The sequence below is a fragment of the Pleurodeles waltl genome, chromosome 1_2 (genome assembly GCF_031143425.1).
Source record: "Pleurodeles waltl isolate 20211129_DDA chromosome 1_2, aPleWal1.hap1.20221129, whole genome shotgun sequence".
NCBI lineage: Eukaryota > Metazoa > Chordata > Amphibia > Caudata > Salamandridae > Pleurodeles > Pleurodeles waltl.
Genome location: NC_090437.1, coordinates 1,344,158,449 through 1,344,178,075, shown reverse-complemented (window position 1 = coordinate 1,344,178,075; position 19,627 = coordinate 1,344,158,449). Strand labels below are relative to the sequence as shown.

Genomic DNA, 19,627 nt, shown 5'->3' with positions numbered 1-19,627 from the left:
AGCTACTCAAAGCGGACATAAAAAAAAAAAAAAAACTGACTAGCAGCACGCGTGATTGTCAAGGTGCTCCAACATGAATGTCTAAAGAGTGTGGTATAAGGAGAAAAAGGCATGTTCCTCTAAAGAGAACGCTGCTTCCTACAGAGGAGCTCTGATGTTAGACAGCCATCATATCCGGCGCTAGACCACGCCTTCCAATGGCCACCTTTACTGATTGCTGGTGAACTCTCTGCTTTCTTCTGGTAGCAACAGATCTCTGTGAGCTGCGGTTCCAGGTTACTAGCTGCGAGGCTTCTTGGCTTTGCTGCTGGTAGGAGGCCTCTTGTGGGCAGCCTTGGGGGCAGCTGATTGAGAAGCGCTTTCCCTCTGGTGGACTTGAGGGTGGTCTGCTTGGTAGGGCCCTAGCGAGAGAGTAAGTCATCTCTGTGCGATGTTGCTGTGATTACCTGCGTTGCAGGTTGTAGGAAAGTAACATCTTGCCTGGCATGTTACCCCCATATTTCACTGTATATATGTTGTTTTAGTTGTATGTGTCACTGGGACCCTGTTCTACAGGGCCCCAGTGCTCATAAGTGTGCCCTGGATGTGTTACCTGTGTTATGACTAACTGTCTCACTGAGGCTCTGCTAACCAGAACCTCAGTGGTTATGCTCTCTCTTTGCTTTCCAAATTGTCACTAACAGGCTAGTGACCAATTCACATTGGCATACTGGAACACCCTTATAATTCCCTAGTATATGGTACTGAGGTACCCAGGGTATTGGGGTTCCAGGAGATCCCTATGGGCTGCAGCATTTCTTTTGCCACCCATAGGGAGCTCTAACAATTCTTACACAGGCCTGCCACTGCAGCCTGAGTGAAACAACGTCCATGTTATTTCACAGCCATTTACCACTGCACTTAAGTAACTTATAAGTCACCTATATGTCTAACCTTTACCTGGTAAAGGTTGGGTGCTAAGTTACTTAGTGTGAGGGCACCCTGGCACTAGCCAAGGTGCCCCCACATTGTTCAGGGCAAATTCCCCAGACTTTGTGAGTGCGGGACACCATTACACGTGTGCACTGTACATAGGTCACTACCTATCTACAGCGTCACAATGGTAACTCCGAACATGGCCATGTAACATGTCTAAGATCATGGAATTGTCACCCCAATGCCATTCTGGCATTGGAGAGACAATTCCATGATCCCCCTAGTCTCTAGCACAGACCCGGGTACTGCCAAACTACCTTTCCCGGGGTTTCACTGCAGCTGCTGCCAACCCCTCAGACAGGTTTCTGCCCTCCTGGGGTCCAGCCAGGCTTGGCCCAGGAAGGCAGAACAAAGGACTTCCTCAGAGAGAGGGTGTTACACCCTCTCCCTTTGGAAAAAGGTGTCAGGGCTGGGGAGGAGTAGCCTCCCCCAGCCTCTGGAAATGCTTTGATGGGCACAGATGGTGCCCATCTCTGCATAAGCCAGTCTACACCGGTTCAGGGATCCCCCAGCCCTACTCCGGCGTGAAACTGGACAAAGGAAAGGGGAGTGACCACTCCCCTGACCCGCACCTCCCCTGGGAGGTGCCCAGAGCTCCTCCAGTGTGCTCCAGACCTCTGCCATCTTGGAAACAGAGGTGCTGCTGGCACACTGGACTGCTCTGAGTGGCCAGTGCCAGCAGGTGACGTCAGAGACTTCTTCTGATAGGCTCTTACCTGTGTTGCTAGCCTATCCTTCTTCCTAAGTAGCCAAACCTCCTTTTCTGGCTATTTAGGGTCTCTGCTTTGGGGAATTCTTTAGATAACGAATACAAGAGCTCATCAGAGTTCCTCTGCATCTCTCTCTCTTCACCTTCTGCCAAGGAATCGATCGCTGACTGCTCTGGACGCCTGCAAAACTGCAACAAAGTAGCAAAGATGACTACTGCAACCTTGTATCGCTGATCCAGCCGCCTTCTCGACTGCTTTCCTGGTGGTGCATGCTGTGGGGGTAGTCTGCCTCCTCTCTGCACTAGAAGCTCCGAAGAAATCTCCCGTGGGTCGACGGAATATTCCCCCTGCAACCGCAGGCACCAAAAGACTGCATCACCGGTCCTCTGGGTCCCCTCTCAGCACGACGAGCATGGTCCGTGGAACCCAGCAACTCTGTCCAAGTGACTCCCACAGTCCAGTGACTCTTCAGTCCAAGTTTGGTGGAGGTAAGTCCTTGCCTCACCACGCTAGACTGCATTGCTGGATACTGCGTGATTTGCAGTTGCTCCGGCTCCTGTGCACTCTCGCAGGATTTCCTTTGTGCACAGCCAAGCCTGGGTCTCCGACACTCCAACCTGTAGTGCACGACCTCCTGAGTCGTCCTCCGGCATCGTGGGACCTTCTTTTGTGACTTTGGATGAGCTCCGGTTCACTCTTCTGCGGGTGCTGCTTGCTTCTGAGTGGGCTCCTTGTCTTGCTGGGCGCCCCCTCTGTCTCCTCACACAATTGGCGACATCCTGGTCCCTCCTGGGCCACAGCAGCATCCAAAAGCCCTAACCTCGACCCTTGCAGCTAGCAAGGCTTGTTTGCGGTCTTTCTGCGTGGGAACACCTCTGCAAGCTTCTTCACGACATGGGACATCCATGTAGGAGGCTGGACTGGCTTGTAGTGAGTACCAAGGGGTACTTGCACCTTGCACCAGGCCCAGTTATCCCTTATTAGTGTATAGGGTGTCTAGCAGCTTAGGCTGATAGATAATGGTAGCTTAGCAGAGCAGCTTAGGCTGAACTAGGAGACGTGTGAAGCTACTACAGTACCACCTAGTGTCATATGCACAATATCATAAGAAAACACAATACACAGTTATACTAAAAATAAAGGTACTTTATTTTTATGACAATATGCCAAAGTATCTTAGAGTGTACCCTCAGTGAGAGGATAGGAAATATACACAAGATATATATACACAATAGCAAAAATATGCAGTATAGTCTTAGAAAACAGTGCAAACAATGTAAAGTTACAATAGGATGCAATGGGGAAACATAGGGATAGGGGCAACACAAACCATATACTCCAGAAGTGGAATGCGAACCACGAATGGACCCCAAACCTATGTGACCTTGTAGAGGGTCGCTGGGACTATTAGAAAATAGTGAGAGTTAGAAAAATAACCCTCCCCAAGACCCTGAAAAGTGAGTGCAAAGTGCACTAAAGTTCCCCTAAGGACAAAATAGTTGTGTTAGAGGAATAAGGCAGGAAAGACACAAACCAGCAATGCAACAACTGTGGATTTCCAATCTAGGGTACCTGTGGAACAAGGGGACCAAGTCCAAAAGTCACAAGCAAGTCGGAGATGGGCAGATGCCCAGGAAATGCCAGCTGCGGGTGCAAAGAAGCTTCGACTGGACAGAAGAAGCTGAGGTTTCTGCAGGAACGAAAAGGGCTAGAGACTTCCCCTTTGGTGGACGGATCCCTCTCGTCTTGGAGAGTCGTGCAGAAGTGTTTTCCCGCCGGAAGGACGCCAACAAGCCTTGCTACACGCAAATCGTGTGTTTGGCGTTTTTGGACGCTGCTGGGGCCCAGGAGGGATCAGGAGGTTGCAAGTTGGACCTGAAGAGAGAGGGGACGTCGAGCAAGACAAGGAGCCCTAACTGAAGCAGGTAGCACCCGGAGAAGTGCCAGAAACAGGCACTACGAGGATGCGTGAAACGGTGCTCGCCGAAGTTGCACAAAGGAGTCCCACGTCGCCGGAGACCAACTTAGAAAGTCGTGCAATGCAGGTTAGAGTGCCGTGGACCCAGGCTTGGCTGTGCACAAAGGATTTCCGCCGGAAGTGCACAGGGGCCGGAGTAGCTTGAAAAGTCGCGGTTCCCAGCAATGCAGCCCAGCGAGGTGAGGCAAGGACTTACCTCCACCAAACTTGGACTGAAGAGTCACTGGACCGTGGGGGCCACTTGGACAGAGTCGCTGGATTCGAGGGACCTCGCTCGTCGTGCTGAGAGGAGACCCAAGGGACCGGTAATGCAGCTTTTTGGTGCCTGCGGTTGCAGGGGGGAGATTCCGTCGACCCACGGGAGATTTCTTCGGAGCTTCTGGTGCAGAGAGGAGGCAGGCTACCCCCACAGCATGCACAAGCAGGAAAACAGTCGAGAAGGCGGCAGGATCAGCGTTACAGAGTTGCAGTAGTCGTCTTTGCTACTATGTTGCAGGTTTGCAGGCTTCCAGCGCGGTCAGCGGTCGTTTCCTTATCAGAAGGTGAAGAGAGAGATGCAGAGGAACTCGGCTGAGCTCATGCATTCGTTATCTAAAGTTTCCCCAGAGACAGAGACCCTAAATAGCCAGAAAAGAGGGTTTGGCTACTTAGGAGAGAGGATAGGCTACTAACACCTGAAGGAGCCTATCAGCAGGAGTCTCTGACGTCACCTGGTGGCACTGGCCACTCAGAGCAGTCCAGTGTGCCAGCAGCACCTCTGTTTCCAAGATGGCAGAGGTCTGGAGCACACTGGAGGAGCTCTGGACACCTCCCAGGGGAGGTGCAGGTCAGGGGAGTGGTCACTCCCCTTTCCTTTGTCCAGTTTCGCGCCAGAGCAGGGGCTAAGGGGTCCCTGAACCGGTGTAGACTGGCTTATGCAGAATTGGGCACATCTGTGCCCAACAAAGCATTTCCAGAGGCTGGGGGAGGCTACTCCTCCCCTGCCTTCACACCATTTTCCAAAGGGAGAGGGTGTCACACCCTCTCTCAGAGGAAGTTCTTTGTTCTGCCATCCTGGGCCAGGCCTGGCTGGACCCCAGGAGGGCAGATGCCTGTCTGAGGGGTTGGCAGCAGCAGCAGCTGCAGTGAAACCCCAGGAAGGGCAGTTTGGCAGTACCAGGGTCTGTGCTACAGACCACTGGGATCAAGGGATTGTGCCAACTATGCCAGGATGGCATAGAGGGGGCAATTCCATGATCATAGACATGTTACATGGCCATATTCGGAGTTACCATTGTGAAGCTACATATAGGTAGTGACCTATATGTAGTGCACGCGTGTAATGGTGTCCCCGCACTCACAAAGTTCAGGGAATTGGCTCTGAACAATGTGGGGGCACCTTGGCTAGTGCCAGGGTGCCCTCACACTAAGTAACTTTGCACCTAACCTTTACCAGGTAAAGGTTAGACATATAGGTGACTTATAAGTTACTTAAGTGCAGTGTAAAATGGCTGTGAAATAACGTGGACGTTATTTCACTCAGGCTGCAGTGGCAGGCCTGTGTAAGAATTGTCAGAGCTCCCTATGGGTGGCAAAAGAAATGCTGCAGCCCATAGGGATCTCCTGGAACCCCAATACCCTGGGTACCTCAGTACCATATACCAGGGAATTATAAGGGTGTTCCAGTAAGCCAATGTAAATTGATAAAATTGGTCACTAGCCTGTTAGTGACAATTTGAAAGTAATGAGAGAGCATAACGACTGAGGTTCTGGATAGCAGAGCCTCAGTGAGACAGTTAGGCACCACACAGGGAACATATACATGCACACCTATGAGCACTGGGGCCCTGTGTGACAGGGTCCCAGTGACACATACATATAGGCCACAAACCTATGAGCACTGGGGTCCTGACCAGCAGGATCCCAGTGACACTTAACAACCATACTGAAAACATAGTGTTTTCACTATGAGCACTGGGGCCTGGCTATCAGGATCCCAGTGAGACAGTGAAAACAGTGACAAACTCCCTGACATACACTCACAAACAGGCCAAAAGTGGGGGTAACAAGGCTAGAAAGAGGCTACTTTCTCACAATCCATCCTCCAAAGGGGAAGTTCCTAGACCTCTAAGTTCTTGCAGAAACCACAGCTTCTACCATCCGGTGGCAGCTTCTTTGCACCCTCAGCTGGCATTTCCTGGGCATCTGCCCACTCCCGACTTGAGTTTGACTCTTGGACTTGGTTCCCTTGTTCCACAGGTACTCTCGTCTGGAAATCCATCGTTGTTGCATTGCTGGTGTTGGTCTTCCTTGCAGAATGTCCCTATCACGACTTCTGTGCTCTCTGGGGAACTTAGGTGCACTTTACACCTACTTTTCAGGGTCTTGGGGAGGGCTATTTTTCTAACCCTCACTGTTTTCTTACAGTCCCAGCGACCCTCTACAAGCTCACATAGGTTTGGGGTCCATTCGTGGTTTGCATTCCACTTTTGGAGTATATGGTTTGTGTTGCCCCTATAGCTATGTGCTCTCATTGCAATCTATTGTGACTGTACACTGCTTGCATTGCTTTCTATTGCTATTCCTGCATAAGTTTGGTATTGTGTACATATATCTTGTGTATATTTGCTATCCTCATACTGAGGGTACTCCCTGAGATACTTTGGCATATTGTCATAAAAATAAAGTACCTTTATTTTTAGTATATCTGTGTATTGTGTTTTCTTATGATATTGTGCAAGTGACACTCGTGGTACTGTAGTAGCTTCACACGTCTCCTAGTTCAGCCTAAGCTGCTCTGCTAAGCTACCATTATCTATCAGCCTAAGCTGCTAGACACCCTATACACTAATAAGGGATAACTGGGCCTGGTGCAAGGTGCAAGTACCCCTTGGTACTCACTACAAGCCAGGCCAGCCTCCTACACAGGTGGATCACAATTTCGACATCAACATAAGTGAGGCAGTTGATAAAATATCAACAAGTAATGAGCCCATCTATTACCGCTTCAAGTGACAAATACGTTGATGGGCAGTCACATGACTCACCCGCAGTGAGAGTATGTGAGACTTTCAGCAGCAGCCAACTGCGCTGACCCGCCCACACCCTCTCACATGGTAATTACAATCAACAAGACTTGTTGGCTGGGGCGAGTCGTGCAGCTCGCGCAAATGCAGTATCTCTGCTTGTCCTCTGCAAACGCGCCTTGCTTAAGTTTGGAAACAAACCGACAGGCATGGCACACCAAGGCAGCAGCAGTTGAGCTGGCTGGGCTCCATACTAACCAACTAAGAGCTATTCGTGGAACAGTAGATGATCTCCAACCTACAAGTTCTTGAAAGGGGAAAGTGGGGATATGGATAAGAGAGAAACACACTGGAGCAAATGGCTCACCTCGCAGAAGTTAAGTAGAAATAATAACTCTTTGTGTGCTCGCTCCCAAAGATGTCCTAAGAAGACTTCACTCCCCACTGTGTCAGCTGATCTGACAATAGCAATAAAAGTATAACATTCAGCAATAGAAGTTATGTGAGTGTACAAGTCTCTATACAGTCTTCATCTCTTTGCATCTTACCTGCCGCTCTGTAAGCGACAGCAGATAATGACCCCAGGTAGTACCTGGAGACCTCTGGTGCTCGAGACCTCTGGAGCTTGAGAGCTCCGGAGCTGGAGAGGGTGTCTGTGTTTAGTTTCTAGATGTGTCTGAGACAGTATAACTCTAGTTGAAAAGGAGGTACATCAGTATCCACAATAAAAGAATGAGTACAGTCGGGAAGTCTCAGGATGGGTGAAGTAGTAAATGTCATCTTCAAGGTCTGAAAACTCTAGTCCTGCTCCTCCCCATATGAAGAGATGATTCTTCTTTCTGAGTTTTGTTGTGCGTTATGTTATATGTGAGAAATGTTTGATAAAGTGTCTGTAGAAGTTGGCAAAACTTTGTGAACTCTTAGGCGGAGGCCACTCAACCACAGCGTTGGTTTATCTGGATCCATTTGAATCCTTTGATCTGATCTAATGAAACCCATAATGATGACTGATTGATGGCAATTATGAACTTGTTTACTTGGACATAACATGAGTGTTCGCTCAATTTCTCAAATGTGTTTTCAGTGTTCTTCAATGTTCTGGTAGAGCACTAATATATTGTAAAGATAGTCACAAATGTAGACCAGATGTTTCTGAATGCAGTGGCATTGCAGAGACCAAATGGCTTCCTCAGTTCGTGGGACCGGAGTGATGGATGCCAGCATCAGTTCATGTGCAGTGCATGTATGCGTCATGTGCTTGTTTCCCATTAACAATACCGTGCAATATTCATGCCGTAGCTGAGGTGTGAATCTTGAGTAAGATGTGACCAAACGCATGGTACTGGGATCGTCCAGTGGCAGCGGAAGAAGCAGGGGTGGTAAAGGCTCACATCGCAAAAGTGCAAGACCAGCCGACAATAATATGCACCAGCATAGCTGCGATTCGCTGCGGGGAGTTGTCTTCATATGACCGGTGAGCCACGGATGACATCTGCGAGAAGAATGGAATTCCTTGGGTGGAACTTGAAAAGGACACTTGTCGGATGTGTACGAATGACTAAGGGAAACGTCCCAGAGGCAGAAGAATCCAGAAAGACTGGTTCTGCTGGAATGGGGATGTTTTGGGTGAGCAGCACATGCAAAGGTGAGGCCACCGCTAGCAGGTGAGAAGGAACAGACCAAACATAGTTCACCAAGGCCCTGAAGAGCAGCAGGTTTTCATCTCTTATTATAGACGCATCTTCATGTATATCACGTGAGGGTATGTATTCTGTTGCCACGTATAGCACTCGGCTGGCCGCCACTTTATAAGTAACCACAATTAAATAGTGACACAGATGTATTCCTACTTTTTTTTTTTTTTTTTGCAAGGTCTGTGTAGGAAAGTACCATCTTGTCTGGCATGTTACCCCCATATTTCACTGTATGTATGTTGTTTTAGCCCTTGTCTCACTGGGATCCTGCCAGGCATAAGCCAGTCTACACCGGTTCAGGGACCCCTTAGCCCTGCTCTGGCGCGAAACTGGGCAAAGGAAAGGCGAGTGACCACTCCCTTGACCAGTACCTCCCAGGGGTGGTGCCCAGAGCTCCTCCAGTGTGTCCCAGACCTCTGCCATCTTGGAAACAGAGGTGTTGGGGGCACACTGGACTGCTCTGAGTGGCCAGTGCCACCAGGTGACGTCAGAGACTCCTTCTGATAGGCTCCTTCAGGTGTTAGTAGCCTATCCTCTCTCCTAGGTAGCCAAACCCTCTTTTCTGGCTATTTAGGGTCTCTGTCTCTGGGGAAACTTTAGATAACGAATGCAAGAGCTCATCCGAGTTCCTCTGCATCTCTCTCTTCACCTTCTGATAAGGAATCGACTGCTGACCGCGCTGGAAGCCTGCAAACCTGCAACATAGTAGCAAAGACGACTACTGCAACTCTGTAACGCTGATCCTGCCACCTTCTCGACTGTTTTCCTGCTTGTGCATGCTGTGGGGGTAGCCTGCCTCCTCTCTGCACCAGAAGATCCGAAGAAATCTCCCGTGGGTCGACGGAATCTTCCCCCTGCAACCGCAGGCACCAAAAAGCTGCATTACCGGTCCCTTGGGTCTCCTCTCAGCACGACGAGCGAGGTCCCTCGAATCCAGCGACTCTGCCCAAGTGACCCCCACAGTCCAGTGACTCTTCAGTCCAAGAGCTCACCAGAGTTCCTCTGCATCTCCCTCTTTGACTTCTACCAAGGATCGACCGCTGACTGCTCCAGGACGCCTGCAAAACCACAACAAAGTAGCAAGACGACTACCAGCAACATTGTAGCACCTCATCCTGCCGGCTTTCTCGACTGTGTCCTGGTGGTGCATGCTCTGGGGGTCGCCTGCCTTCACCCTGCACCAGAAGCTCAGAAGAAATCTCCTGTGGGTCGACGGAATCTTCCTCCTGCTAACTCAGGCACCAAAAGACTGCATCACCAGTCCTCTGGGTCCCCTTTCATCCTGACGAGCATGGTCCCTGGAACACAGGAACTCTATCCAAGTGACTCCCACAGTCCAGTGACTCTTCAGTCCAAGTTTGGTGGAGGTAAGTGTAGGAAAGTACCATCTTGCCTGGCATGTTACCCCCATTTTTCACTGTATATATGTTGTTTTAGTTGTATGTGTCACTGGGACCCTGTTCACCAGGGCCCCAGTGCTCATAAGTGTGCCTGAATGTGTTACCTGTGTAGTGACTAACTGTCTCACTGAGGCTCTGCTAATCAGAACCTCAGTGGTTATGCTCTCTCATTTCTTTCAAATTGTCACTAACAGGCTAGTGACCAATTTTACCAATTCACATTGGCTTACTGGAACACCCTTATAATTCCCTAGTATATGGTACTGAGGTACCCAGGGTATTGGGGTTCCAGGAGATCCATATGGGCTGCAGCATTTCTTTTGCCACCCATAGGGAGCTCTGACAATTCTTACACAGGCCTGCCACTGCAGCCTGAGTGAAATAACGTCCACGTTATTTCACAGCCATTTTACACTGCACTTAAGTAACTTATAAGTCACCTATATGTGTAACCTTTACCTGGTAAAGGTTAGGTGCAAAGTTACTTAGTGTGAGGGCACCCTGGCACTAGCCAAGGTGCCCCCACATTGTTCAGAGCCAATTCCCTGAACTTTGTGAGTGCGGGGACACCATTACACGCGTGCACTACATATAGGTCAATACCTATATGTAGCTTCACAATGGTAACTCCGAATATGGCCATGTAACATGTCTAAGATCATGGAATTGCCCCCTCTATGCCATCCTGGCATTGTTGGCACAATTCGATGATCCCAGTGGTCTGTAGCACAGACCCTGGTACTGCCAAACTGCCTTTCCTGGGGTTTCACTGCAGCTGCTGCTGCTGCCAACCCCTCAGACAGGTTTCTGCCCCCCTGGGGTCAAGCCAGGCTTGTCCCAGGATGGCAGAACAAAGGACTTCCTCTGAGAGAGGGTGTTACACCCTCTCCCTTTGGAAAATGGTGTGAAGGCAGGGGAAGAGTAGCCTCCCCCAGCCTCTGGAAATGCTTTCTTGGGCACAGATGTGCCCAATTCTGCATAAGCCAGTCTACACCGGTTCAGGGACCCCTTAGCCCTGCTCTGGCACGAAACTGGACAAAGGAAAGGGGAGTGACCACTCCCCTGACCTGCACCTCCCCTGGGAGGTGTCCAGAGCTCCTCCAGTGTGCTCCAGACCTCTGCCATCTTGGAAACAGAGGTGCTGCTGGCATACTGGACTGCTCTGAGTGGCCAGTGCCACCAGGTGACGTCAGAGACTCCTTCTGATAGGCTCCTTCAGGTGTTAGTAGCCTATCCTCTCTCCTAGGTAGCCAAACCCTCTTTTCTGGCTATTTAGGGTCTCTGTCTCTGGGGAAACTTTAGATAACGAATGCAAGAGCTCATCCGAGTTCCTCTGCATCTCTCTCTTCACCTTCTGATAAGGAATCGACTGCTGACCGCGCTGGAAGCCTGCAAAACTGCAACAAAGTAGCTAAGACGACTACTGCAACTCTGTAACGCTGATCCTGCCACCTTCTCGACTGTTTTCCTGTTTGTGCATGCTGTGGGGGTAGTCTGCCTCCTCTCTGCACCAGAAGCTCCGAAGAAATCTCCTGTGGGTCGACGGAATCTTCCCCCTGCAACCGCAGGCACCAAAAAGCTGCATTACCGGTCCCTTGGGTCTCCTCTCAGCACGACGAGCGAGGTCCCTCAAATCCAGCAACTCTGTCCAAGTGACCCCCACAGTCCAGTGACTCTTCAGTCCAAGTTTGGTGGAGGTAAGTCCTTGCCTTAGCTCGCTGGGCTGCATTGCTGGGAACCGCGACTTTTGCAGCTACTCCGGCCTCTGTGCACTTCCGGTGGAAATCCTTTGTGCACAGCCAAGCCTGGGTCCACGGCACTCTAACCTACATTGCACGACTTTCTAAGTTGGTCTCCGGCGACGTGGGACTTCTTTGTGTAACTTAGGGTGAGCACTGTTTCACGCATCCTCGTAGTGCCTGTATCTGGCACTTCTCCGGGTGCTACCTGCTGCTGAGAGGGCTCCTTGTCTTGCTCGACGTCCCCTCTCTCTCCTGGTCCAATCTGCGACCTCCTGGTCCCTCCTGGGCCACAGCAGCGTCCAAAAACGCTAACCGCACGATTTGCAGCTAGCAAGGCTTGTTGGCGTTCTTTCGGCGGGAAAACACTTTTGCACGACTCTCCACGGCGAGAAGGATCCGTCCACCAAAGGGGAAGTCTCTAGCCCTTTTCGTTCCTGCAGAAACCTCAGCTTCTTCTGTCCAGTAGAAGCTTCTTTGCATCCACAGCTGGCATTTCCTGTGCATAAGCCCATCTCCGACTTGCTTGTGACTTTTGGACTTGGTCCCCTTGTTCCACAGGTACCCTAGATTGGAAATCCACAGTTGTTGCATTGTTGGTTTGTGTCTTTCCTGCATTATTCCTCTATCACGACTTCTTTGTCTTTGGGGGAACTTTAGTGCACTTTGCACTCACTTTTCAGGGTCTTGGGGTGGGCTAATTTTCTAACTCTCACTATTTTCTAATAGTCCCAGCGACCCTCTACAAGGTCACATAGGTTTGGGGTCCATTCGTGGTTCGCATTCCACTTTTGGAGTATATGGTCTGTGTTGCCCCTATCCCTATGTGTCCCCATTGCATCCTATTGTAACTATACATTGTTTGCACTGTTTTCTAAGACTATACTGCATATTTTTGGTATTGTGTACATATATCTTGTGTATATTTCCTATCCTCTCACTGAGGGTACACTCTAAGATACTTTGGCATATTGTCATAAAAATAAAGTACCTTTATTTTTAGTATAACTGTGTATTGTGTTTTCTTATGATATTGTGCAAGTGACACTTGTGGTACTGTAGTAGCTTCACACGTCTCCTAGTTCAGCCTAAGCTGCTCTGCTAAGCTACCATTATCTATCAGCCTATGCTGCTAGACACCCTATACACTTATAAGGGATAACTGGGCCTGGTGCAAGGTGCAAGTACCCCTTGGTACTCACTACAAGCCAGTCCAGCCTCCTACAGTAAGTCCTTGCCTCCCCACGCTAGACTGCATTGCTGGGAACCACGTGTTTTGCAGCTGCTCCGGCTTCTGTGCACTCTTTCAGGATTTCCTTCATGCACACCCTAGCCTGGGTCCCCAGCACTCCGTCCTGCAGTGCTCAACCCGCTGAGTTGGCCTCTGATGTCGTGGGACCCTCTTTTGTAACTCTGAGTGGGCTCCAGTTCACTCTTCTTCTAAGTGCCTGCTCCGGTACTTCTGTGGGTGCTGCCTGCTTCTATGGCAACTCTTTGAGTTGCTGAGCGCCTCCTCTGTCTCCTCCTCCAAGGGGCGACATCTTAGTCCTTCCTGGTCCACAGCAGCACCCAAAAACCTCTACCACAACCCTTGCAGCTAGCAAGGCTTGTTTGCGGTATTTCTGCGTGGGAACACTTCTGCAACCTTCATCGCAACGTGGAACATCTTCTTTTCAAAGGAGAAGTTCCTAGTCCTCTTCGTTCTTGCAGAATTCCAAGCTTCTTCCATCCAGAGGCAGCTTCCTTGCACCTTCATCCGGGGTTTCCTGGGCTCCTGCCCCCCCCACCCCCCGGACACTGTCACGACTATTGGACTTGGTCCCCTTGCTTTGACTCAGGTCCAGGAATCCGTTTTCAGTGCACTGCTGGTGTTTGTTGTTCTTGCAGAATCCCCCTATCATGACTATTGTGCTCTTTTGGGGTAGTAGGTGTACTTTACTCCTACTTTTCAGGGTCTTGGGGTGGGGTATCTTGGACACCCTGACTATTTTCTTACAGTCCCAGTGACCCTCTACAAGTTCCCATAGGTCTGGGGTCCATTCGTAAGTCGCATTCCACTTTTGGAGTATATGGTTTGTGTTGCCCCTAGACCTATGTCTGCCTATTGCAACCTATTGTAATTCTACACTGTTTGCATTACTTTTCTGTCTCTTACTTACCTATTTGTGGTTTGTGTACATATAACTTGTGTGTATTACTTACCTTCTTACTGAGGGTACTCACTGAGATACTCGTGGCATATTGTCATGAAAAAAAGTACCTTTATTTTTAGTAACTCTATGTATTGTGTTTTCTTATGATATTGTGCATATGACACCAGTGGTATAGTAGGAGCTTTGCATGTCTCCTAGTTCAGCCTAAGCTGCTCTGCTAAGCTACTTTTTCTATCAGCCTAAGCTGCTAGAACACCTCTTCTACACTAATAAGGGATAACTGGACCTGGCACAGAGTGTAAGTACCTTTGGTACCCACTACGAGCCAGGCCAGCCTCCTACAGTCTGGATGCCAAGAGATGGAAACTCTGCTCAGTCATCACTCTGTGCCTTTTGTCTGATATTATTGGATTAGCAATCATAGCCGAAAAAATAACTGTTTTCATATTTTTAATAAATAGCATACAAATTCATCATAATATGTGGGGAAATAAATCTAATTCCAGAAGACTGGTTACATTCAATACATTTAAAAATAATTATGATTAATTGTAATAATAACATAGTCCTTAAAATAACAAAACCTAATTGTATTCCTCATATATTGATTTATATTATATGCATAATTTTCACTTATAATTTCAAATGATAATAGTTGTCCCATGTTACATTGGCAATGTATGTCATGAGTGAACATAAACACAATTTTATCATTCACGTTCGTCGTCTTCTTCTGAACAGGCGTCCACGTTCTCTGCGCCTGTTTGATTTTCACAGGCGGGAAGTCTGCACATCAGTGCCCTTGAGGTCCTTTAGACAGCAGAACGTTGGCAGTTCGCAGTCTCTAACCAGTTGCAAGCGTAGATCTAACGCAGCCTCAGTGCTGGCTGCCCCTCCGTCCAGTGCACGACCCCATGCTCTGCTCCCTCGTGTTTTGCCAACTTCCACCCTCTCCCATTTGGACAAGGTATCTGTGGATCGTTCAGAAGACATCTCTTGTTTATAGCGGCTTGATTTTTTGCGTATTTAGCATGTTTCTTCAGACACTCCTTGCAAGGTGGAAGTTGATGACGGTCTGTCTCACCCTTCTTTGCGCAGAGAAGGTGATATCTCAAGTCATTCACATGAAGAACCGAAGATTATGCTGCATACAGCAAGCACAAGCATTACTCCAATTTGTCCATTAGTTCCTCGGAGAGATCCCATTCGCGTCCGAGCTGTGACGATGTTTCCTGTGTATGTCTGTCGGCAGACAGGGTTTTGAATGCGCTTACTTTTCCCTTTCCCACAAATGCGCTTACTGTGTCACATCCAGTAAACGTGTGGAGTCCTTCACAACTCGACAAACATTGTCACCAAAAGTAGAAGCTGTTTTCCCAATGTCAAGGACTCGCATGAGTATTTTAGTATCACTTTTCAGAAACAATTTAGCTACGATTCTGTCATGGAATCCCAAACACATAATTAACACATCGGCGTCATCTGAGGTTATAATTACTGTCTCATAACCCTCATTAGCAGCGTGTGACTCAACAAACGAGCATCTGCTTCTTCGTGTGTACTGACGAGATCCGGCACTTCGTGGCTTACTTCAGATGTGATTTTGTAGTACTTATCTTCCCAATTCATGAACAGGGTTCCCTGAAGGTTCCCATTCAGTGCTGTCACAATCATTCGACCAAATAGTGTATCGTCTGCTTTCACGATGACTTTCCTGCCATTGGCGTCCACTGCCTTCTTCTTGGAAATGTTAGTGAAGGTTTTTAGTTTGTTCATTTTCATTGGTCCATGAAACTTTTTAATAGGTGGATTATTGTCAAGTCACTCAAGTCTGAAGTCTTTATAGCACTGATGACCTATTTCATGTGCCTTCATTATGTCAGATACTATGTCTTGAGATGCCTTTTTTGCAGTGACTCGACACATGCGATCATGTGGCCCAACAAATGGGTTTATCCAGCTTCAAACCAGAATAACAGCTCTCATGCAAGTATCTTCATCTTTTTCAATTTGTGACTTATGTAGGTCTGCGTGAGTAAGATCTGATCTGTTACAAACCATTTCACTTATGTGACCCAAAAAGGTGCTTCTGGGTTCAGCCGTCATATAATATCTTAACACAGCACCCGCCTTAAGGTTGAATCTTGTTATACCACCTGGAGTCTGTGTGTCTTTGTTGACTATTACCTCTATCGCTTGATCAACCGGAATTTGTCCAAATGGATTAACATCCAACGTTGATGAAGTTGTGGTGTATCTCTGGATGTTTCACTGCAGGTAATGTCTTTTCGGCACAGCATACAGGAAGATTTCTAGCGAAGTTCATCCTGTCATACGCAAAGACGATAGGATCATAGAGCATATGGCGGTAAGATGTGAATACCAATTTCCTACTAGACTACCACGCAGCAGAGTCAGTAAAGACATTTTCAACAATATCCACATAGGACATCCAAAATGCAGAGAGATCGTCATTGTCATGACAAAGTTGTTCCTGGAATACATCCCAAAGCTGTTTTATTTCAACAAAGGCAGCATTCTGCAAGAGGTTGTCTAATCTCTGTTGGCATAGGTCTTTTGCAAAGAAAGAATCATTCTGTTGTGCATTGCTTTATGCTTCCACACGATCTCAGTTGCTTTTGCGTAGAGAACTTGATCCATGACCACTGCAGTTTTATCCAAATGCAGTGATTCCCTCATCAGCTCTGACTGTTTCAGAATTTCAGAAACGGTTGTCAGCTTAGTTGCAGGGGCATTAATGGAATCATCTTATACACTAACTAGGTCTCTGGTTCTGATGGTAAATCCCTTCCAACTTGGTATTATCTGTGCGACCCTTGCTTCTCATCTTGTAACAAGCCGGATTATGTTCTTGTTTAGTTCAAGCTTCAGTTGGGCAGCTTGTCATGTTATGACTTCGGTATTTGTCATCAATGGCTGAGGCCCAACTCATTTGTTAGAAACATACATGAACGATTCTTCAGTATTTGTGGTAGTCATTGTTCTTTGCTTTTGTTTCTCAATGCTTGGGGGAGGGGCTTTAAAAGGTTGTGGTCCGAATAACCTGGGATGCACAGCTATACCGATGACTTGATGACTTGTACACTGGGGATCAGAGGGACAGGATGTGCTTGTTTAAGTCCTCATGATGCTGCACGGTTATGCTCCACCAGCTCTGAAAAAGAAAGTTATAAAAAATATATATATACATTTTACTTGGTGTACTTAATATAATCATAATTACTATTGTAATTATCATTTATATAATCACATTTACAATAACCTTTCCAATTGCATCAAGGTATCCTGGGAGAGGAGCGGTAAGGCACAAAAAGCAAAGAGTTATGACTTGCTATCAAATTGTTTTCCATCTCTAGGTGTCCATACCTTGCCAATAAATCATATTAGAACCCATCCCCCCAAGTGATACCAATAACATGATTGGCTCAAGGCCTATTACTATTGGTTGTCTTTCTCATCACTCTAATTTGCCTGCTTCTTATTCATGTTTCAGCTTGTCAACCTTGTGTTCGTCCCTTCCATGAAACACTCCCTCTTTACCATCTCTTCTTGCTTCTAGGCTTCAACTGCTTGCTTTTCAAGCATTATTTTCTTTTCATTTAAGCAGTCCATGAGTTTGAATGTTTTTTCCAGCTGTCTCCCTCGTATACTTCTCTTGTCATGAATGTTGTATTGCTCGTTCTCATGTGTGCTTCTCCCCGCCCCCTCCATGTTCCACTCACCCTCATGTACTTCCCCTTTTGCTTTCGCACCCCTGGACTTCTCCTACCTCACGTTGCTCTCTTACCTGTTGTTTCTCCTCTCCGACCCCCACTTCCACTGTCCATCTTTCTTCCCCCACCTGCACCTTCCTGTTTTCCAGTTGCTTCTCCTCCTCACCCCATCCTACTGCTGCATGTCCACCCGTACTGCTTCCGTGCCGACAGCATGTTGCTCTCACCAGTTGCTACTCCTTCCTTCCTGGAACCTCGGTGTTGCTTCCGGCACCGTGTGTTGCTTCCGCCTCTTGTCTCCAGTTTTGCTACTGTCCCTGGCGTTGCCTCTTGTTATTTAAAAAAAAATATGTTTTTTTTTCTTTTTAGTTATTGATCCAACTCCCACATTGGTAACTAAATAGAAGAAAAAGCACCTGTATCATTTTGTAGGCACACGGATGAATGGTGCGTGCACCTACAGAATGATGCGCGCCGCCACGTCTTTATTTTATTCTTTAGCCGTGCTGCACAGCATCAAAGATGTTGGCTTGAGATTCTCCATTTAGCAAGAACATATGAGTATAATTTGTAGTTCTTGCTTTTAACAAAGATTTACTCTTCTGAGTTGAGAATGACTGTTTTCCATTTTCTCTGAAAAAACATTTTTGGCTGGAATTATTTCCAACTTGCTCCAGATGATTTATTTTATTTTTGTCAAAGTTGAACACACTGCACTGACATGTAAAACCATTGACTGTCTTTGTGGTGTTGATTGACTGGTGAATTTCCTTCATCCTACCATCTCAACCCCCAGCACTGGACGGAGTCTCCTGTTCTCTCTCCTTCCACAATCTATCTTCTACAGTTATATCGTTCTCCTTCCACCACACGTGATCCATGTTCGTCAGTTTTACATGTTCTTCGTCCACCACAAGTGATCCATTCATACCTGTTCTCCTTCCACCACACGTGATCCATGCTCTACAGTTTTACATGTTCTTCGTCCACCACAAGTGATCCATCTTCTACACTCATACATGTTCTCCATCCACAAGTGTTCCATTCATACATGTTCTCCTTCCACCACACATGATCCATTCATACCTATTCTCCTTCCATCAGCCGTGATCCATCTTCTAGTTATACCTGTTCTCCTTCCAGCACACATGATCCATGTTCTACAGTTTTACATGTTCTCCATCTATCACCAGTGATCCGTGTTCTATGTTCATACATGTTCTCTGTCCACTACAAGTGATCGGTGTTCAACGTTCATACATGTTCTCTCCATCACCAGTGATCCGTTCTCTACATTTTGATCCCAGGTGAACCCTCTCTTGGAAGCCTTTGGCAACGCCCAGACGGTCATGAATGACAACAGCAGCCGCTTTGGAAAGTACATCCAGCTGAGGTTCCACAATGGCGCAGGTGAGCATATGGACCTGATGCTGTGATGTGCTAGTCCCAGCAGCTCTGATTGGCAGGAGTGCTTGCAGCGGGGTCATCTCATACAGCCATGCTACCACACAGACATACTAAGGGGGCTGAGCCTAAATGAGGGATGCACAGTACATGGGAAGAGAAGGGCCCATGATGGATTGTGCAGCTGGTGGTTCATGTCTAGTTTAGATGGGGTTTCGGAAGTGGGATGCTCAGAATATAAGGGCTCATTTTATAGGAGTTATGAAGTGCAATACCACAGCAAATGGTATGAGTAAGGGATATAGGGCTTGAGGACCAGAGGGAGCACCACCGTAGCCCTTTGAAGATGGGCTGTCACCAGCAGCTCTGCAGACAACAGAGGGGAGGAAGGAGGATAGACACTGGAGTAGGAGAGAAAGTTAAGTCTGGCTTCAGGTTTATGAATAGGGGGAGTAAAATGTTGGTTAAAGTGAGACGAGACGATCCTGCTGGAAAGGAACAAGTGAGATTCAGAGGTTTAGTGGTGAATTTATAAGCCCCAGGCCCTGTCGAGAAGAATAGGGTCACGCTACCCACACAAGCGGCGAGCCCTAATGGTATGGTACAGGTGAGTGGTGAGATAGGTGTCCATCTTCACTGACCAGGTCTTCCTTCTCTCCATGACTCTCCAGTTAAAGGGGCGAAGATCAATGAATACCTCCTCGAAAAGTCCCGAGTGGTCCACCAGGATGCCGGAGAGCGGAACTTCCACATCTTCTACTGCATGTTTGCAGGGATCTCGGCTGCCGACAAGGAGATGTTCGGACTCCTGGATCCCACCTTGTACAGGTACACG

The 19,627-nt window shown here is 47.9% G+C and overlaps 1 protein-coding gene across 1 annotated transcript in view; it reads left to right on the top strand.

The window, feature by feature from the left end:
* The window catches only part of LOC138252353 (myosin-IIIb-like), a 407,650-nt gene that overhangs the window by 107,053 nt on the left and 280,970 nt on the right, over positions 1-19,627 (top strand). Inside the window, exons 5-6 of the mRNA XM_069205730.1 lie at positions 18,696-18,798; positions 19,464-19,620. Coding sequence (XP_069061831.1) covers positions 18,696-18,798; positions 19,464-19,620 — 260 coding nt within the window. The remainder of the gene's footprint in view (positions 1-18,695; positions 18,799-19,463; positions 19,621-19,627) is intronic.